This window comes from Thermomyces dupontii, assembly GCF_041956625.1.
Source record: "Thermomyces dupontii strain NRRL 2155 unplaced genomic scaffold VTN31scaffold_3, whole genome shotgun sequence".
NCBI lineage: Eukaryota > Fungi > Ascomycota > Eurotiomycetes > Eurotiales > Trichocomaceae > Thermomyces > Thermomyces dupontii.
The window spans coordinates 730,385-750,212 of NW_027192309.1; the positions used below are offsets into that span (position 1 = coordinate 730,385).

Here is a 19,828-nt window from a genome sequence, read left to right on the forward strand (position 1 = left end):
TGCTTGGGGAGAATAGTATACTGGTTGCTTTCGATGATGTTTGTTGATTTCACATTCCCATGTATGGTATCATCATGTGTCATACAATAATAATACAACAATCCCAAGTCATCGCCTAAGGTTAGAAAAAAAAAAAAAAAAAAAGTACTAACACGCGCGAGGACATCACGTCGCCCGGATCTGATCAACAATGCCTTGTAGTCGCGTCGTAAACTCTGTCATCGCCTGTGACTGCTGTAGCTCTTCGTCGACCTTGCGGTGGTAATGCAAAAACTCATCGACCGTCGCCAAAATCTTGGTCAGTCCGTGGCCTTCTAGCGAATTGGCCGTAAACGCCCGAACCTCGGGATCGAGACTGACTGTGCAGAGGAGGATGGACAGATATCCAAAAGCAACATTCGAGTGCGTTTGGACCACGGAGTGCGCCTGCGGAGCTATCCGTCAATGGAAATCACATGGATACATTGTAAGGGCAACCTACCTCGGATATGCTATCCAAACCTGTGGAAAACAAGTCCAAAAGCTTCTCCAGCAGAGTGCGCGAGTCATCTTTATGATGGAGAATCACTTGGCGTGCCCGCTCGCTTTCTTCCGTCAGATTGATCAGGCCACCGAGGCACAGAATGACAATATCCAAGGTGTGATTCGTTTCCTCGATGAACTTGCCAGAGGATATTCGAAAGTTGGACAACACGATATTGGTCAATGCTTGAATGAGCTCGGGAGTCGCAAAATCATCGCAGAGGTACGAGTTGTTGTTGGTGACATTGAGAATCACCTTGAGGAGCAGAACAAGCAGGTGGGCGAACGGTTCCTCGTTTGCTTGGCCGAGGGAAGAGAGCAGATGGCTGGTCTCTGATAGCGGCTTGAGAGCCTGTTGGTGCTGACGTCCCAATGCTCTCGAAACGGTAGTGATCGCCTCCAGTATCGAAAAGACAGAGTCCAGGATCACCATATCGTAGGAGGACGGCTCGAGGTCGGTGACGTGCGCCGAATGCTTCAGCAGCAAGCTCACCAGCTGCGATACAGCGCTGTCCGGGAATGCTGCGACAATGTCTCTTTCTGTCACCTTTTGGACAGTCAATTGTACGGCGCGCAGTACAACCCGCTGCGGCGAGATCTTGCCTGACTCCTGCTCCGCCAGGGGTTGTGACTCTCCAACCCGGACAGAAACTTCCCGCACAGCAGCTTGATTCACTTTGGAAAGTCCGAATCGTCGCTGTGGGACAAGCTTTGCAATGTCCGCATCTAATGTCAGCAAAGAAGGCATAACTCTCACAATCTTTGGCCAGAAAATCGCAAAAACGCTTGTCGGGAGAGGTTGGTAGCCCAGCACCAAGATGTATGCGCAGAGGGCAAGATAAGCAGCCATATCGTCCAGACGCTCCGTAATGCAGTTTGCGAGGCGATCTACGCCGTTTGTTTGGATGAAGCGTGGTGCAAAATCCTTTTCGATAAGCTTCTCGCAGAGATGGAGGAGTGCGCTCCGTCGAGCAGACGCTGTAGTGGAGTCTTCAATGTCCTCGAAAATCGAATCAACGATGCCTTGAAAGCGCGCATTCGCGCCAGCTCGTCGTAGTTCATGTATGCTTCTAACCGTCCCTGTGTTGAGCTCATCTTCTTCCGTGTCCAGCACCAGTTTGGGCCGCTCGGCTGCAAAGTCCAGTCGTCGATTGATACTCTCGGCAGTCAACGACTCCGGCCCGTCCAAATCACTGGAGAGAAATGACCGCTGTCGCGCATAAGTAACCCTCAAGGCTGAACGGGGCGACGCAAAAGTCTGCGACATTTCCCCCTTCACTTGCGGTACCTTTTGCTCGGGCCTGCCGAGATCAGGCCCGCGAACGGTTGATGGAGAACTCGCGGACTCGACATCGCTGGACGAGGGTTGGTGTTGGCGGTCATCATCTACGGAATCCTTGCCATCCACGTCGTCATCCCCCAAGAGGTCTATTAGTCTTTTGCGCTGAGAGCTCGGCTCGCGATGCAAAATGGGGACGTCGGGCACGCGCTCGGGAGTGGAGGGACGGGAAGACGTAAGCTCTTCTGTCCGAGAAATTCTGCGACCCTGGAGAGGGATGACAACCTCGAAGGCACATGGTTCGGACTCCGTCGCAACAGCAACGTCGGGCGCATTGGCTATGGGACAAACAATTAGTATCACATCAGACACATATGAACGTCAAAGCCTCATACAGCTTTCCAATTGACGAGCCAATTGGCGCTGGCGGGCAGAGTGCACACGGCGGACAGGGAGCTCACGGGTGCCGGGCTCACCAGCAGCAGTTTTGCGGCGCTTCGGCGACTTGACCATATCGTGATTCTCAGTCGACGTTCTGATATTCCGTGGATCATCGCTGGAAGTCGATTTGGCTTTCGGTAGGGAGGGTGGTGGCGATTGCGCAGGTTCCTCCGAGCCATGGCTGGAACTGAAAAGACTCCTACTCCTTCCAAGCGCTTGAACGCGCCGCGCTCCTGACTTCCCATATGTCACCAGCTTGCGCCGGCGGTCGGGCGCATTCCACTCCATGATCGTTCGCGAAGCCGGTTCCGCCGCTGTACTTGGGAAGGTTCCACGATGGCGGGCGATGCGCGCAGCATTCCTGAAATTGGTGCGCAATACGTCCGGCGATCATTCAGACCGAGAGTAGAGGAATCACGATGGACAAGCCATGACGAGATGCGAATCGGTTGTTGTTGTGAGACGGATGGATTGTTGTTGTGTTTGCGCGCATGAATCAGATCAAACACACACAGAGCATGTGATGCAACAAAATCAGCGCACGCTCTGGGATTGGATCAGAGGAGTTCAGACTAAAAGAAAATCCTTCTTCGAGTGCATTTCTATCCCATTGACAATCCGGAGGACATGCAGCTAGTCGGTTAGCGGGGCCAGGGTTCTTCTGATCGCGACCAAAGCCAGGATAGGATATTCGTATCAATATCTATCTCGGAATTATCAGCGTCGAAGAAGGTTATCAATGCGCCAAAAATTTCAGATAAAAACCTCTTCAATGATGTTGATAGACTGCATTACATGTTTCTTGAAGCTGTGTACAGAACAGAGATCAGTTGAATTGTCCATTTTGCTCTCCACAGTACAAGACGGCCAGAACTTCTCATTTTTATTTTTTCCGCTTCATCCTCCACACTCGCACAACCCATTAACAATTGCATTCTACTCATTGTATCAACTATGGCATCCTCCGAAGAGCATGTTCCCTCGCCGGCCCAAGGCGTTGGCCCGATTTATCGGCCAGACTGGGAGAAGCCCCGGGCAACTGTGTCCAAAGAAGTCCCCTATGAGAACGTTCATGTCCTACCACAGACACCGCAGCTGATTGCCTTGCTAACGTGAGCCAATCTATGAACTGTCGGACCCGCTGCTGAGAGCTCAGCTCACTGACTTTTTTCCTTCGTCCCGGCCCAGAATGATTCGAGATCAAAGAACGGGGCGTGCCGACTTCATTTTCTATTCGAATCGCATCATCCGGCTCCTGGTCGAGGAGGGCTTGAACCACCTGCCAGTGGTCGAGCAGACCGTGACGACCCCCGTCGGGAGACAATATTTGGGGGTCAAATTCCAGGGCAAGATCTGCGGTGTCTCGATCATGCGAGCAGGCGAGGCCATGGAGCAGGGACTACGAGATTGCTGCCGTTCGGTGCGGATAGGGAAGCTGCTGATCCAGAGGGACGAGGAAACGTGCAAGCCGAAACTGTTCTATGAGAAGCTACCAAAGGACATCGCCCAACGCTGGGTTCTCCTTCTGGACCCAATGTTCGCCACAGGTATGTTGCAGGCGTTGTCTTAGCGGTTGTCACTGGGCTGATGGGAACCAACAGGGGGCTCGGCAACGCTGGCGGTCGAAATCCTCAAATCTAAAGGGGTGCCGGAAGAGCGGATACTCTTCCTGAACCTCATTGCCAGTCCCAACGGCGTCGCCGATTTTGCTGAGCGATTTCCCAAGCTTCGAGTGGTGACGGCATTCATCGACCAGGGTCTCGATGAGAAGAAGTACGTTCACGGTGCAGAGATGCAGATCGTCGTGCTAACATCTCACAGATTCGTGGTTCCCGGACTCGGCGATTTTGGTGATCGATTCTACACCTTGTGAACCTCGCTCATGGCATAAAAACAGTGAGTCCTACTCGTGCACATCTCAACTGCAATTTTTTAAGCAAAACTCAATATGGCGACAACACTAACGCCCACAGCTCTGAATAGACAAACGCCACAGCCCGTCCATAACCTTTACTAGATGATACCACCGTGTGATGACATTATGTCTTTGGGGAGTTCGGATGCCCGTTCATTATTCAAACTCGTCATCATAACCAGCATTTGCTTCTCGATTGTCATCCACCGCCGGCCCGCCGGACGTATTGCGCTCTCCTTGCTCGTATTTGCTGGCCGTAGTTTTAGCGACTGCATCGCAAGCGTCGACCCAGTCCGAATAAACGTCGACGGCGGCGGACAAGTCTGCGGTTGTCGTCAGCAAGCTATATGTAGCACGACTCGGATGGAGCAATTTCTCACAATTGATCCCTGTCTGAAATCGTTGTCCGCAGACTTTGCAGGATAGATTTCCAACTCCCACCTTCTTATCCAACTTAACGGTCACAGAGTTCTCGTGGTTACAAAAGAGACAAGCAAAAGTCGTCGGAAGGCCTTCTTTCTGTCGGCGCGCTTAGCAAAATGACACGCACGGAACAATAGTGCCCGTCTACCTTCTTCTTCTGCTTGATCGATCTGGTGGTCTTCTTTCGTTTGCCCTGCAGCGAAATCAGCCACTGCGATAGGGCTTTGTAGAGTGGACTTACCATGGCAAATGACGACTTCTAGTTGTTTGACCCGAGGGAGTTATTTATTACTCAGAGTTACGAATGCACACTTCTCGTTCGGAAAAGCATGCACTAAGGTGACATCGCCTGAACGATAGTATTAACTGAATCTCAGAATGCGCTTGTCCCTGGATCTTGAACTACGGTATTCTCGACTTTCAAGTCTCGAAACGATGGAGTCGCATATTGTGATTACGTAAGTAACAGGTTTTCACGTGCTTTGAATTCTACTGGGCTAAACCAGAAAAGGAACAATAGTGCCAAGAAAAGAAATTCTTACGTAATCTTAGGGCGAAGACCTCGCTTAGCCGTGTTGTGTGCGATTTTTTGCGCTTCCCGAAGCGACTCCGAGCGACGACCATCAACCGTTTCGACTCGAATTCGCCCACTCCAACTCTACGGTCCCCCGTCTGTCTACGGTATAGGTATAGATAGACTCGAGTCGCAACCATGGCTGTTGGAAAGTAAGACTTTTTTGTGCCGCTCCGGCCATGTGCGCGCAATCGGATCGACGCTGACTCTTTTCAGAAACAAGCGGTTGTCCAAGGGTAAGAAGGGCGTGAAGAAGAGGACCGTGGATCCCTTCTCGCGGAAGGACGAGTACAACGTCAAGGTACGGCTGGATTTGTTCTGGAGGAATTGAATTGGCGTTGGCTAATAATTGTGAACAGGCTCCTTCCACCTTCCAGATCCGAGAGTATGCCTTCTACCCTCCTTGCTCAACAGAACAAACGATGAGAAGACGAAACTAACGCGAACAAGTGTCGGGAAAACCCTGGTCAACCGAACGGCCGGTCTGAAGAACGCCAATGACTCTCTGAAGGGCCGAATCTTCGAGGTGTCGCTCGCGGACCTCCAGAACGACGAGGACCATGCCTTCCGCAAGATCAAGCTCCGTGTCGACGAGGTGCAAGGCAAGAACTGCTTGACCAACTTCCACGGCCTGGACTTCACGTCGGACAAGCTGCGCTCGCTCGTGCGCAAGTGGCAGACGCTGATTGAGGCCAACGTCACCGTCAAGACGACTGACGACTACCTCATCCGCCTGTTTGCCATTGCCTTCACCAAGCGTCGCCCGAACCAGATCCGCAAGACCACCTACGCGCGCTCCTCCCAGATCCGCGCCATCCGCAAGAAGATGACCGAGATCATGCAGCGCGAGGCCTCCAGCTGCACGCTCACGCAGCTGACCACCAAGCTGATCCCGGAGGTCATTGGCCGCGAGATCGAGAAGGCGACCCAGGGCATCTACCCTCTTCAGAATGTGCGTTATTTAATCTTACATATCTACGTCGGTATCTAATGGCTAACACTGGGACAGGTTCACATCCGCAAGGTCAAGCTTCTGAAGCAACCCAAGTTCGACCTGGGTGCCCTGCTGGCTCTGCACGGAGAGTCGTCGACGGATGACAAGGGTCACAAGGTGGAACGGGAGTTCAAGGAGCGGGTTCTCGAGTCGGTTTAAACCAACTATCTGTCTGGTTTGTTTTTATGGATGATAAAAATGGCAGAATGTACGCGATGTATGCGTTGAATGTGGTTTGGTCAATCCATGATGATCAGGCCGATTGATCGTCGTAGACATCAACCAGATCCGTGCTGTAATAGTAGGAGCGTCGAATGAGACGCTGAAGCTCGAGACATTCAGTAACTGGATGCCCCCGGCCTTACTCGCCAGCGGCAGTGACAATGAGATAGCATTCCTAGAGTGTATTATGATGTTTGATCAGTAAACACTGTCATCGGCTCCACCTTGCTACAGATTTATCCGGAAATTGACATCATCATTCTGTATTCTTCACCTTTCCACCGAGGCATATTCGTCACAGTTTGGGGAAAATGAGCAGCACAATTCAGCAGTACACCACCCGTCTGGACGGCATCGACAAGCTTCAGAAAGTCGAGGTGCCGCGGCCGACACCAGGGCAGGGTGAGGTGCTGGTGCGGATCAAAGCCGTGTCACTCAACTACCGGGATGCCGAAGGTAAGCTTTCAATAGTAGTAGCTTGATAAAATGCACACATGTTTCATCAATTTGGAGCAATATCCTTTACGATTGCTTTTGTACTTATGCTAATGAAAAAAAAAAAAAAAATTGATTACACACAGTCATCCGTGGAGAATACACCCACCACCGTTCGGTGACCGGCGAAGGAGGAGCCGCCGCCATCGTGCCCTGCTCCGACATGTGCGGCGTGATCGAGCAGGTCGGCGCCGGCGTCACGCGCTGGACGGTCGGTGACCGGGTACTGTCGACCTTCATCCCGGAGCACCGCAGCGGTCCGATCCGTGAGGAGGCGCTGGCCAGCGGCCTGGGGTTGCCGCGGGACGGGGTGCTGGCGACACACCGCGTCTTCAAGGAGCATGAGCTCGTGAGTGCGCCACCGGTGCTGTCAGACCAGGAAGCATGCACACTGCCGATCGCGTACGTCACGGCGTGGATGGCGCTGAATGGGCGCGAGCCGCTGACCCCGGGTAAATATGTCCTGCTCCAGGGGACGGGCGGGGTGAGTATTGCCGGGTTGTTGTTGGCGAAAGCGGCCGGTGCGAAGGGTAGACAATCACCTCCCTCTGCTATCCCTAATAGTGTATAATGCTGACGACCTCGGGTACCTACTAGTGATTATCACCTCCTCATCGGATGACAAACTCGCCCGCGCCAAAAACGAGCTCGGCGCAGACTTCACAATCAACTACCGCACGACTCCCGAGTGGGACCGTGCCGTGCTCGACCTGACCGGCGGCCACGGCGCGGACATCATCCTCGAAACGGGCGGGGAGAAAACGCTGCCCAAGACCTTCCGCTGCGCGGCGTGCGGCGGTCTGATCAATTGCATCGGTTACACCTCGGGAAAGTCTCAGCCGGCGGGACAGCAGCAGCTTAATATCAATGTTCTTGCGATCAGCAGAGCTCTCACCCTGCAGGGTATTCTGAATGGTCCAACGGATCGGTTCGAGGAGTTGATCCGCTTCGTGGAGAAGCACCGGATCCGTCCTGTGATTTGTAAGGTTTTCACATTCGAGCAGGCGAAGGAGGCGTTGAAGTATCTAGAGAGTGGCTCGCATTTTGGAAAGGTGGTGGTTGAGGTTTCCGCGTGATGATTAGTGGCTAAGGATAGTATCATCTATTGTATTCAAATGGAAATCTAGCTCGAAGACAATCCATAGCAGACGTTGCCAGAAAATGTAGGGACGGATGTAAAGAACCGTCAAAACTCACCACTCGAGACTAGAGAGTATTCCACGACCACATACAAATACTGTTCGACAATGCAGACTCGTGTATGAACGACTTGCTGCATACCTGGTTCGCAAGTTCTATTCGCATTCTCCGTCTATACCACGCCCACAACATGCATGAAATCAACCAGAACCGGTCTATAGTACACGTGCATCATGAAGAAGTAATGAGAAAAGGAATGGTTTAACCAAACTGGATCGAAACGCCGGCTTTTACTCAATCTTACTCCCAGCACCCACGGCCACTTCGGCATCGCTTGTGCTGGCGCTGCTAGACACCTGCTTCTCGGAGGCATCCGGGCCGGCGAAGCCGTACTGGATGGCCGCCTGCTCGACCTCCTCGTCGGACAGCTTCGGCAGCTGCTTTGCCGCGGTGACGTAGTTGATATTCTCCGTGTAACCCTTTGCGAAGATGATGTCAATCTCCTCGAGGGAGCGGCCGGCAGTCTCCGGATAGAAGAAGTAGATGATGGGCAAGAAGCAAGCATTGACGACGGCGAAGAACAGATAGGTGCCCCATCGGATGTTGTCAAGCATGACCGGGGTGATCATGACGATGACAAAGTTGAAGAGCCAGTTGGAGCAGGTGGAGATGGCGTTGGCGCGCGCACGGGTGCGCAGCGGGTTGATCTCCGCCGGGTACAGCCAGGGCAAGGGCAGCCAGGTGGCGCCGAAGCTGGCAATGTACGTGAACAGGCCGACGGCAGCGCCCTTGGCGGTGTTGGGGGTGTCCGGGATCAGGCACGCAAAGGTGAGCACCATCGACAGGCACTGGCCCACCGTGCCGTACATGAAGAGCCTGCGCCGTCCGACCCGCTCGACCAGGAACCACGATAGCGTCGCGAAGATCGAGTACACAATCATGTTGACGCCGCCCAGCAGCATCGACATGTTGTGCGACTCCTTGATGGAGTTCTCGAAGAGGATCGGAAAATAGTAGATGACGGCGTTGCAACCGCCAACCTGCTGCATGAACTGCGACGATGCTCCCAATAGCATCCGCCGCAGATGCTGTGTCTTGCCTCCGGTGAACACGGCCGAAATGGGGGTTTTGCCGGAGCCCGATTGTCCAGAACTAGATTCGTCCGTCAGTAATGGTTTACTTTGATCGATGGACAAGCCTTGGTCAAATACGCTCGGATCGAGTCCAAAATGACGGTCTTCTGCAACTGGACTGAATGGTCCTGAATCTCCTTGCCGAACAGCGCGGCAACGACCTTCTCGCCTTGCTCGTAGTGCTCGCGCACAAACAGCCACCGCGGCGAGTCGGGCAAGACATACATCCCGATGATAATTATCAGACCAAATAGGATCTGAAACGCAATGGGGAGGCGCCATGTGAGGTCGTCAGGCCCGTACGAGGCGCCGTAGTCGATCCAGTACGCGATGAGCGTGCCGAACGCGACCATGGCGCCCTCGATGCAGATGAGCAGGCCGCGGTTGGAGGTGGGCGAGCACTCGGCCTGGTACGTGGGGATCGTCGAAGTATTGATGCCGTTCCCGACGCCCGTCACCACCCGGCCGACAATGAATTGGGCCAATGGCGCAGAGCCGGGGAATGCCGTCACCTGGATGATGACACCGATGATCATGATGGTCGCCCCGAGCATGATGGAACGCCGCCGGCCCAGAATGTCACCGCACCAGAGAATGAAGGCGGCCCCCATGAAACAGCCTGCGGGCGTCAACGAACAATTCTTTTGAGCACTGGAAAATGAATTCCAGGGAGATGGAGCAACATGCCGACTTCGTAGATGGCCGTCACAAGACCCTGCATCGTTGAATCATCCTTGGTTTCGGGAAAAACCGTATTGAACGGTTCTGCGCTGATAATCCCGCTCATGATGCCCTCTGGACCATGCCTTGGTCAGTTCCTGGACGATCAGGACGATTCACGCAGGGAGGACTGCATACGATCATAGCCAAAAAGAAGAAAGCCAGTGGTAGCAATTGAGGAGACTGCCCACAGCAGATTCTTGCCGGACAAGCCGGCGAAGGTCGGAACGGACATGACGAACGACGACGGACCAGCCAGGTCGCCCCAGGAAAGCGAGAGATGGATGATTAGTGTTGAAATACAGATTAGACAAAGTGGGTTTATGATTCAGTAAATCAAGAGAGGAGAGGTCTCTTTCTTATATCACTCGGAGATGACATGCACCTTTTGCATTTCCACGATTACACATACATATAGGCCTATACATAGTGGAACCATTGTATAGACGACCGATCCGAGAGGCGGCCATGGCCGTATGCAATCCATGGAATTGCTAACTTATCCTCAAACCTCTAGCTTTCCAGGGCCAAATGTCATTCGAAGGGACGACGGAGAGGCGAGGGAAAAACTGGAGAAATGCTCAAGGTCGAACCGAACAAAGCCCTAATACGTTTATAATAACTTCCGAAGAAAGGCAGTGGGTACCTACATTTTGCTACGGTTCAAAAATCGAAAAGTTTTTCGTTAATCTCCGCTTCTCCACATAACTAGTTGATTTTCATTGCGTTGATTGGCGCAAAGTTCAAGAAAATCACAATTGAAAGCACTTATTGGCTGTGAGCTCTCCACAGATCCTGAGATCTGCCCCTTGCAGACGCCATCCCGAGGAACTTGGCGTAAATCACCCGATTGAGTAAAGTTTATGACGTCGATTCTCAAGCCGAAGAAATAGGGTCCAATTCGTGGGTATGAGTAGAATATGTAGACTCAGCGAAGCAATGCATATGGACTGCTATACTGTACGATAGGTACTCCATATCTACACAGAGGGGGAGTCACAGCATCCATTGCCAGGTGCAGATAGCGACGAGAGTCGATTATAACAAGAAAAATCATAGCCATTGAAGTAGTAGCGATGAACCGGCGACGAAGAATTTGCGGAGCATTCCATACATGATGGAGTAACTGTACTAACTAGTACTCTTCACGGAGTAGGTAATTGCTCCGTGCATGATACTCCATGACTCGTCGGTCCCATGCGAGATTATCTCTCCACGTGGATAACACCATCCGACCGACCGAACCTCGCACTCTCGCAGCCGCAAAGCTTGCCGAAAGAGCCTCCAAAACCAGGTCCGACGGTTCCGGTTTCGGCTTTTCTTTGTGTGGCAAGGTACCACTTACCGATCCCTTTTGTCGGGGGAAGGACATCGACAGCCGGTCAGGGTGCAGTAATAACTAATCAAGTGGGTTCAGGGGACGTGGCAAATGGGTGGACGAATTGGAGTGCATGTGTTCATGCCTGCAGGAACTTAGGGTAAGATCAACCTACCTTACTTGCCTTACATTTTATGTCACATGATCTGATGTGCCCTAGGAACAGTACTGGACATGAGGGAACCGAGAGGAATGAAGCGTATACGGCAGGAATCAGAGAAGATACAAAAGTCACAGGAGGAAGGTACGGAGTACAGCGGTTTCGACCAGATGGAAGGAAGGCACGATGGCGCACCTTCCAGAAGTCCTTTGCCTTCTGTCGATGAGGGAAATATAAGAACGCCCTGCTCCCAGAATCTTCTCTTCTCTTTTGACTTGATGAGCTCTTCAAACTATCTCCCTTTATAGTATAATCTCCAAGAAAGATCGAGGTTTCTGCCCAAGTTAGCATCGGCAAGCAACAGCCCGTGGAGCAGCTCAAAAGCTCGATGGAAAGGAAATTGACAGAAATACCAAAGATGACGTATGGAATTGGCCCAAATAGAGTTCTGCAAATACAGCGGGCAAGTGTGGGCATTCAGAGGATTTCCCCCGATACTGACATCTTGTGGACGAACTCAATCATACCTACTAGTACCTTGGTACCTTTCCAAGAATCACGAACAGACCTTCGAAAACATTAACAACTTCCATGGAACAGTCGAGTCTCTTGATGGACCAGGTGTTCCAATGACGACAGATTCGTAAAGAATTCGAAGGCTTGAGAAGTCACGCCAGCGGCGAACAAGAGGTTTGAATCGTCTCATTTGCACACGCGACAATCCCAGATATCATCCAGGCATTATCTGACTGCTGTAGTTTGCTCCTGCGTCAGAGGTTAGATCGAACCCTGCGGCTTGGATTCAAGTCCAGTTCTCTCTGCTTTAAAGAATCATCGACAAGAAATGAGAGGTGCACGTTTCATTACGGTGTCTAGAAGCTCCGATGACGAATGGGACCAGTCGGACGACTCGGAAGACGGTTCGAGGAACTCTTCTTTTTGGTTACTACAGTATGGATTATGTTGCCCGGCATTTCAGGTTAAAGTATTACAGATCTAATCTGCTGTAGAAGTCATTCCAAGTGCCGACTTGATTAATCCCTGTCATTTCACATGCAAAACTGCGTACATTGCAACAAAAGTTCAGAGATCCAGGATAGCTCCTAACAAGAAAACATCATGTCTGGATAACAACATTACTGCGTGCCGCCGCATCAAGATGAAACCCAAACACAAGCCGATACAAATCCCGGAGCCATGTGAACTGCCCACTCTGAACCATCATCGATACAGCGCGTGCTACTTCGAGAGCTCCCGCGCGCCCTGGAGGGCCAATGACGCGGAACGCCGGATCAGACGCGACGAGCTTCTTGTACTCGTCCAGCAGAGCCATTTGCCACGGCAAAGAGCCAAAGGAATCCGGCGGCAGGGCTTTAGCAAAGGACGCCAGGTTCTGGTTCGAGTCGCGGTGATAGCCGCTGTTGAGGGCCGCCTTGGTAATGAGCAGCTTGAGGCAGCGGAGGTTCGGGTCCTCGGAGGGCGTGGTGACGGTGTGCGTTGACGAGGTGCGCTCGGACGAGCGGGAGCGGTTGGATGCCGTCGACGACAATCTGCCCGTTCCCGCGGACTTGCTGCTCCCTTGTTGCTGGCCGTGTTGTGCGTGGCCGAGAACCAGGATGTTCGGGACGGAGGCTTCGTCCGGCGAGGCGGTGGTTGAGTCCTCGAAGATGGTCGTTGGTGTTTCGGGATTTCTCTGACCGCTGGTGCTGTCGTCTGTGGTGGCGCGGGCACCCGCAGTTTGACTCGCTTGGTGGAATGCCTGCGTGAATGTGGTCTGGCTCGGCCGAGGCGTGCCGCGATCGGGCCGGATCTGTGTCCAGCCCTCGCGGAACAAGTCGCAGAGCTCCCAGCACGCTTGGATAGCCGAGCCCAGCAGTTCCTCGTCCGGGTTCCGGCCCTCACGTCGGTTCTGGCGAATGCTGAAGAGCATTTCGGCGAGTGACCAGCAGGCGTACAGCAGCGAGTCGGCCTCCTCCGCCAGATGCATGCGCTGCTTCATGAGCCGGTGGCACAGGGTGATGTAAAAGTCCAGCGTCCGCTCTTGGAACGCGTCGGGCAGGCTGCGGTCGGAGATGTTGTAGAGATGGTTATTGAGCTCAAAGCTTACCCGTAGGACTGAGTCCGACGTCTCGTTCTCCCGTACTCGCACCTCGAACAGCGCCTGACAGAAATCCCGACACAAGTCGAGCGTCGGCAGGATTTGCGACCCCGTTTCGTCCTCCTGGCTGTAGTAGAGCTTTTGGCACAGCTTCCAGCATGACTGCCACGCCATCTGCTGCTTATCGCCTTTGGGGTTACCGTGAAACAGGCGTTCGCGGTGGCTGTTACTGAGGTTTGCCAGCGTGTTGCACAGCGTCCAGCACTCGGCGAGAGCGTTGCGCAGGGCATCGAGGTCGCTGTTTGTCTGGCTGGCCGGGAACACGCGGGCCTCATCTTCCGCTTCCGTATGGCCGGTCCCTTCAGGGATGCCTAGCCGAATCAGCCTGAAATTCCCCAGCAATAATAAATCATCATGTGCCCACACCTTCTAGACTGTTGGGCCGTTCCCCCGACTCCCTCCAGGTCTGAGCTTGAGGGGTGGGCCGCTCCAGACTGCTCCTGGCGGGAGGAATTGAGGTTGTCAAAGGCGGTGGTGATGTCGGATCCCCGTTGGGTTTCCATATCCTCTATCAGCATGATCCTGACATCGATCTCAAAACAGGATGGTACCTTTGTCACGTCTTTCTGCGCCTCGACGGGGGAGTTCTTCGCAGTCGCGCTTTTCGGTACTGGGCTCTCCTTCCCCTCGGGCGCTGGTGAACTAGCTGGCTTCTAAGCGACAGATTAGACTCTGTTCCGGTACAGCAGAGCTGGTTACTCACAAATTCCCCAAACCCAGGGGGTGCATGGATGACCGACTGCGGGGGGTCATCCTCGTCTGATCGGGGGCGGAAGCCCATGAAAGCGGTGTCGGAGATGCGTATCTGAAGTTCCCGTCAGAACCAGGACGGCTTGTAGACCACGCTTGGACCTACACTCAGTTCTGGGTGATTGCTTTGGGGGGATTTCTTCGGACTTGTCTTGTCCGGGCTAGTGCCGTTCATAGTGGGAGTATGGAATTGAGACTCCGAGGAAACACTGGATTGAACATTCGAGCCGGTCTCGGACACGTTCTCCATGCTGGATCGTTTGGCCGTCAGCGGATGTGGCACGCCACTCGGAAGGGAGAGGCTGTACTTAGAAGAGGTGTCGGCAGATGCAGCCGGGACGGGATCATGATATTGATGGATAGAAGCAAGCTTATTTGGAGAGACAGGCACCGGGGATTTGAGAGCGATCATGTTGGCGATGGACCTCGAATCAAGCCAGTCCAGGCTGCGAAGAGAGAACAGCAGCAGGAGCAGCAGGACATGGAACTCGCCGCGACCACAGAGGCGAGATGTCTCCCGTGGCTATTCGCTCCTCAGGGCGAGAGACTTGCGATATCTGGGGTCAGGAAAGTAACGCGACTTCACCTGGTCTCTGCACGAGAACCACTCAGTCAACGACCGACCAGTGGAGGAGCGTTGGACGCCGCAACGCGAGCAAGGATCGCTTCGCGCCGGCGCCAGAGACGCAATGCCTTTGGATTATTATCAATACCGCAGGCACCGTCAGAAAGGAGAGGAATATAAAAATCGAAGGCGACGAGGGGCGGTCTTGAGAGTTGTGCGATGGTGGGCGAACTCCGAACCTACCAACTTAACGTCGCTCTCCCTGTCGGGTTCATCACTCTGCCGTGATTCTTGACTAATTAACCCAGGATCGATTAGCCCAAGCTCTCGGCAGCCTTGGGCTTAGGATCAATGGATCATGCAGCAGCGCCGCCCTTTGGGCAAGGTTCCAACAAGCGTGTCCCACGTCTGGACAAAACGAAACTGGCAGAAGAGAAACAAACGCGCCTTTTGGCCAAACTGACAGGTCGAAGAAAGGAAACAATAATCGAGGAAAAAAAAAAAAAAGCAATAAAGAGGGGCCGTGGGACGAAGAGAGAGGAGGAACTAGATTACAACCCGGTTGGGGGGCCGCCAGAAGCCCAGAACGGCCGTCGCTTTAGGCGCCGGGAAGAGGCATGGTGTGACCAGCATGCATGGTCGATGGAGCCTCGTTGGCGGCCGGGACTCGGGAGAGGGAATGTTAGAACCAAGCCGTTGGGCTGGCTGCGACCAGTGCCGCGCCGTCTGCATTATTGGACGCGGACGAACGTTTGCGCTCTGCTAAGCGCCACTAAAATTAAGAATGGGCCAAACGCCGGCGGTTGCGGCCAACTTTTCGTCAAAGCCCGCAACGAGGAACGGGGAACCGGTCGGGAGAGCTGGGCTTGCCGGGCTTGTTGTGCTGTTAAAATTCAAGCTGTCAGCTCCCATGGCCATGGTGATGGTTGATTTGACCCGATGGTTGCTTGAACGGTTCCAAGTTGATCAGCGGATTTGAATAGACAGAGTTCAGTAATACTGTATGCATGACGCGAAGATTGCTGGACAAGTAGGTCGAGCTAATCGAACAATCGGGTCAATCGCGGCGGGCGAAATCCACATCGATTGAGTCAGATCGGGCTGGCATGCATGCATCAGTGGCTATACGGAAGAAAGTTCTACGATAAAAACACTCTCCGTCGATGAATAGTTTCATCTGAACCAACAACAGAAAAATGCCATTGGCAATGAATGCCCTACTCTATGTACAATGTAGCATGCCGACCAAAAAAATCAAACTCCAAACCCCATTATCGGATTTGATTGACTGTTCATCTCAGTCTGATATACGAACCTTCTCCATTTCTTACGATGCCGTAACGAGAGACTTGACCACATCCCCAAACAGAGCATCCACCGGAGGAAGCGCGTACGCCGGTGCGCGATCAAAGATCGCATCGATCCGTGACCTGCCGCTGCCACCGTGCATCGAGTCCTCATCGTTGGCCGCCGCCGTCGTCGTCGTCGACTTCCCGGTGACGATCGAGCCAAACATCCGCTGCAGGCCGGCCTGGAAGTGCTCCGCGACATCGGCCGAGATGGCCACGGACTGCGCGCCTTCGCTGCCCGGGGCGGCGGCGGCGGTGCTCATGAGCCGTTTGACGTTGGCCTCGGCGTCGAGGACGACGTAGTCGCCCCTAGACGGGTCCGCGAGCAGAGCCCGCGGGGCAGCGTCCAGCGTGGCTTTGAAGACGGGGCCAGACGTTGATGATTGTAGGCGGCTGTAGACGGCGACGGCCCAAGACTTTGCCTTGCGGTGTGTCTTGGACTTGGATTTGTTGGACTTACTGGTCTTGGCCGCGCGCTGAGTGGCTACCGCGAAGGTGTCCGTGGCGGGGTTCACGGCGAGGAGGATGTTGTCGTCGTTTGGAGCCGCGTCATCGGCATCGTCGTTGCTATCTTCGTTGGAACGAGAACGAGAAATCGGCTGAACGACGTCGTCGACAACGTCCCAGAGCGTGATTGATTGCTTCGAAAGGACGACCACGGAGCGCCCGAGGAATTTCACGGAGAAGGCATCCCCCAAAGAGATGCCGCTACGCGTCGCGTGGAGGGTCCATTGATGCGCATCAATGAGGTGGACGGCGTCTCTGACGCAGATGGCCAGGACGGAGCCGTCCTCAGAGTAGCATATGGAGGCGGCAGATGGCGCACTGGCGGTGTCGCTCTCAAGCCCAGCGTTGCCTGCGAAATCCATGACCGCCTGACACTTCCACGTCTGCTCCATGCGGCCGCGCTGGACTTGCTTGTTCTTCTTCGCCGAGCTAGGATACCGCGCGACCACCCGCCAGACCCGGAGGACACCGTCGGCGCCAAACGTAGCAAACTCGTGCCGACCAGGCCGCGACGCGAGGCACAGGACCTCAGCAGGACCGGAAGAGGATACGGCAGGCCGGAAGTGTGGGGCCTCGATCCGTGTGGCCAGCTCCCAGAGCATGGTCGAGTCATTCCAGGTCCAGAATTTCAGGAAAATTTCCGCGTGGCCATGGTCGTTGGTGATCTCGTGCAGAGACGTCCGGTTCAACGCATCAACGTCCGCTCTGTGCGGCTGCCATCGCTCCACTGTGGCTAGCCATTTGCCATCCCCGCTCATGTCGAGATGCTGGATATTGGGCGTGTTGATGGCTGTCCCTTCCGGGCTCCTGTTGAGGACCGTGACGTTGGTCCGGGTAAGCGCTTGGCGTGAGATGTGAGAGCCAGTCTGGACGTTGAAGGTCTGGAGCATTGAGACGTTGTCCTCCGAGTCGTCCCCGCGCGCCGGAATGGCGACTAGCAGGTGCTCCGGCTTCTGCGGATGGAAAATGGCCGGGACCGAAAGCCCTGAAACGGCTTCAGACTCGGCCACACGGCCTGATTTCGGCGTCGACGAAGGTAGTTGCAGGCCGTTGATGGTGGCGATGGGCCGCAGCTCGGCGGCGGACAAGACGATGGTGGAATTGTCTGCCAGCCGGCAGACATAGAGCCTGCCGGTGGGCGAAATCACCAACTCGCGGATGGCGGATGGGAAATGGGGCAGGAAGTTCTTGCGACCGGTATCCAGCTGCCAGAAGACGAGGACGGATTCCTTGCCGCCAGAGATGATATAGTTTCCTGACACGGATTAGCCAATGTCCGTCCACCCCGTTTTCCAAAAAATGAATACACACCATCTCTTGTCCAGCGTAATGTGCCGACAGCCTCTCGATGCCAGTGTAGTTTACGGAGGAGCGGGAGACCTTGTTTCTCGGCATCGGACACTTTCTCGTTCCTAGACAGCGCATTGACTATGTCCTGGTAGACCAGTATTGAACCGTTCGACTCTCCAATCGCCAGGTCGACGGCCGCAGAGGGCGTCGGTTGGCGGACATCCAACGCCGTGATTCTCACGGGGACTTGAACCTCCCGCCACGTGTACTCGAGGCTGTCGCTCGAATTCCGTGTTCCCACGAGCAGATGCGAACTGCTGCATGCGACCACACACTGGCCGCTGAAGAGAACCCGCAAATGAGTCAATGGTCTCGCTGTCTCCAACAGAACGGTCGGGTCAGGACGTTCCGACGTCGACGGCTCCAACGCGCTGACCGCAATAGTTCTACGGCCATCTTTCTTCTCCTGTAGATAGAATATTTTTACGCGCTTCTCCTTCTCCTCTTCCTCCCCTTCCTCTTCTTTCAGCCCCTCTTCCCTCGCAACCTCGAACGACTGCACTTTTCGGAACTTGGCCCAGCTGGCGATTTCCTTATCCGACTCCCAGTCCCAGTGAATCAGGTCGCCGGCGGAGGTCAGCACGAAGAGATGTGTCGGAGACGACGGCGACTGTCTCAGGCCGGTAACATACGCCGAGCCTTTTAATTGAAGGCGTCGCACCGGCCGCTGTGTCGACATTGAAAAGACCTGGACCGTGCCACCCAGCGTCAAGAACAGGTAGCTTAAACCCGAAATTAGTCTCCCAAATCCGGCCGAGCATCAGCATTGTAGCCGTCATCGCAAAACTCACTTCTCATCCACCGAGACTAAAGGCTCGGTGTCGCCAAAGCGACCACTAAAGACATGATGCAGGGACCATTGCGGCGGCGCCGTCTCATCTACGGCCTTCTCGGCCGCGATTGGCGCTGTGTCGGGTGCCCGAGTCAGCGCATGTCCGTTTACATCCTCCGCGTTCTCCTCTTGCGAAACTTTGAGACGCTTTTGTCTCTCTGGTGTCAAGCCATCGGCGGCGGCATCGCGTGTTCGTGATCTTTTCGACGACCAAGACGGGCGATCTGGCACGGGCGCCATGATCCGGTGCGAAATCCAAGGGCGAACCGCGAGATTGAAGCGCCCAGAATCGATCTTTGGAGCTCTCGAAGTTTTTCTCACAAGAAAAATCAAAAATGTCGAGGCTGCGGGCTGTTATCAACGCGCTAGTCCCGATATGGTATAGCGCGAGATCTTGATAACTTTTGAGAAAATCAACCCCGACGGCAAGAGTGCATAGGATTCTTTTTGAAGTTGTTCGCAGCAAGCTTCGATTTCTTTTGGACTCGATCCAAGCATCATTTTTGGGTCGCGTGCAAAGATAAACTTCAGTGAAGACGTGTCGGGAATTAGCCATCAGCCAAAATGATCATTCCAATCCGTTGTTTTTCCTGCGGCAAGGTGCGACTTTGAAATCCTCCTTTAACTGAACAATCGATCCCAGACGACTAATCTCGTCGCGTTTAGGTGGTCGGCGACATGTGGGAACGCTACCTGCAGCTGCTTGATGAAGGCGTTCCGGATGGGTAAGCGTTACGCATCTCGACGAGATCGCTTCGATCCACTGACGGGATTGTATAGCGATGCGATGGACCAGCTCGGCTGCAAGCGTTACTGCTGCCGAAGAATGATCATGACCCATGTCGACCTGATCGAGAAGCTGCTGCGGTATGTGTTCGGTGCTGTCGTCGGTGGCTCGGACAGGGTGCTGATCGCGAGCTTCAGATACAACCCCGCCGAGCGGGAGCGCGCGAAAGCTCAGATGTGAAATGCCTGGACGGA

At 54.1% G+C, this 19,828-nt stretch overlaps 10 protein-coding genes across 10 annotated transcripts; 4 read left to right on the top strand and 6 right to left on the bottom strand.

Annotated features, from left to right (window-relative positions):
• Positions 1 to 165: 165 nt before the first annotated feature.
• On the bottom strand, positions 166 to 2,530 carry VTN31DRAFT_3713 (uncharacterized protein; the record flags this gene model as incomplete). The annotated part of the gene is made up of 3 exons (XM_069404023.1): positions 166 to 426; positions 482 to 2,139; positions 2,197 to 2,530. The coding sequence occupies 3 exons, from the start codon at positions 2,528 to 2,530 to the stop codon at positions 166 to 168; spliced, it is 2,253 nt and encodes a 750-aa protein (XP_069261038.1).
• A 666-nt stretch (positions 2,531 to 3,196) lies between these two features.
• On the top strand, positions 3,197 to 4,115 carry VTN31DRAFT_3714 (uncharacterized protein; the record flags this gene model as incomplete). Its single annotated transcript, XM_069404024.1, has 4 exons — positions 3,197 to 3,354; positions 3,431 to 3,789; positions 3,844 to 4,015; positions 4,064 to 4,115. 4 exons carry the CDS (start codon positions 3,197 to 3,199, stop codon positions 4,113 to 4,115), a joined length of 741 nt encoding a protein of 246 aa, XP_069261039.1.
• Positions 4,116 to 4,313: 198 nt separating this feature from the next.
• VTN31DRAFT_3715 (uncharacterized protein) lies at positions 4,314 to 4,824 on the bottom strand (the record flags this gene model as incomplete). Its single annotated transcript, XM_069404025.1, has 4 exons — positions 4,314 to 4,480; positions 4,538 to 4,676; positions 4,729 to 4,773; positions 4,822 to 4,824. The coding sequence occupies 4 exons, from the start codon at positions 4,822 to 4,824 to the stop codon at positions 4,314 to 4,316; spliced, it is 354 nt and encodes a 117-aa protein (XP_069261040.1).
• Positions 4,825 to 5,292: 468 nt separating this feature from the next.
• VTN31DRAFT_3716 (40S ribosomal protein eS1) lies at positions 5,293 to 6,307 on the top strand (the record flags this gene model as incomplete). Its single annotated transcript, XM_069404026.1, has 5 exons — positions 5,293 to 5,306; positions 5,371 to 5,455; positions 5,514 to 5,539; positions 5,605 to 6,106; positions 6,164 to 6,307. 5 exons carry the CDS (start codon positions 5,293 to 5,295, stop codon positions 6,305 to 6,307), a joined length of 771 nt encoding a protein of 256 aa, XP_069261041.1.
• Positions 6,308 to 6,681: 374 nt separating this feature from the next.
• Positions 6,682 to 7,941, top strand: VTN31DRAFT_3717 (uncharacterized protein; the record flags this gene model as incomplete). The annotated part of the gene is made up of 3 exons (XM_069404027.1): positions 6,682 to 6,826; positions 6,952 to 7,395; positions 7,463 to 7,941. The coding sequence occupies 3 exons, from the start codon at positions 6,682 to 6,684 to the stop codon at positions 7,939 to 7,941; spliced, it is 1,068 nt and encodes a 355-aa protein (XP_069261042.1).
• Positions 7,942 to 8,295: 354 nt separating this feature from the next.
• On the bottom strand, positions 8,296 to 10,093 carry VTN31DRAFT_3718 (uncharacterized protein; the record flags this gene model as incomplete). The annotated part of the gene is made up of 4 exons (XM_069404028.1): positions 8,296 to 9,157; positions 9,217 to 9,779; positions 9,830 to 9,933; positions 9,997 to 10,093. 4 exons carry the CDS (start codon positions 10,091 to 10,093, stop codon positions 8,296 to 8,298), a joined length of 1,626 nt encoding a protein of 541 aa, XP_069261043.1.
• Positions 10,094 to 12,453: 2,360 nt separating this feature from the next.
• Positions 12,454 to 13,608, bottom strand: VTN31DRAFT_3719 (uncharacterized protein; the record flags this gene model as incomplete). Its single annotated transcript, XM_069404029.1, has 1 exon — positions 12,454 to 13,608. The coding sequence occupies one exon, from the start codon at positions 13,606 to 13,608 to the stop codon at positions 12,454 to 12,456; it is 1,155 nt and encodes a 384-aa protein (XP_069261044.1).
• A 187-nt stretch (positions 13,609 to 13,795) lies between these two features.
• VTN31DRAFT_3720 (uncharacterized protein) lies at positions 13,796 to 14,656 on the bottom strand (the record flags this gene model as incomplete). Its single annotated transcript, XM_069404031.1, has 5 exons — positions 13,796 to 13,805; positions 13,861 to 14,147; positions 14,198 to 14,299; positions 14,351 to 14,495; positions 14,553 to 14,656. The coding sequence occupies 5 exons, from the start codon at positions 14,654 to 14,656 to the stop codon at positions 13,796 to 13,798; spliced, it is 648 nt and encodes a 215-aa protein (XP_069261045.1).
• Positions 14,657 to 16,136: 1,480 nt separating this feature from the next.
• On the bottom strand, positions 16,137 to 19,087 carry VTN31DRAFT_3721 (uncharacterized protein; the record flags this gene model as incomplete). The annotated part of the gene is made up of 3 exons (XM_069404032.1): positions 16,137 to 17,920; positions 17,977 to 18,737; positions 18,807 to 19,087. 3 exons carry the CDS (start codon positions 19,085 to 19,087, stop codon positions 16,137 to 16,139), a joined length of 2,826 nt encoding a protein of 941 aa, XP_069261046.1.
• A 324-nt stretch (positions 19,088 to 19,411) lies between these two features.
• On the top strand, positions 19,412 to 19,814 carry VTN31DRAFT_3722 (uncharacterized protein; the record flags this gene model as incomplete). Its single annotated transcript, XM_069404033.1, has 4 exons — positions 19,412 to 19,447; positions 19,514 to 19,572; positions 19,628 to 19,714; positions 19,772 to 19,814. The coding sequence occupies 4 exons, from the start codon at positions 19,412 to 19,414 to the stop codon at positions 19,812 to 19,814; spliced, it is 225 nt and encodes a 74-aa protein (XP_069261047.1).
• Between the last annotated feature and the right edge of the window lie 14 nt (positions 19,815 to 19,828).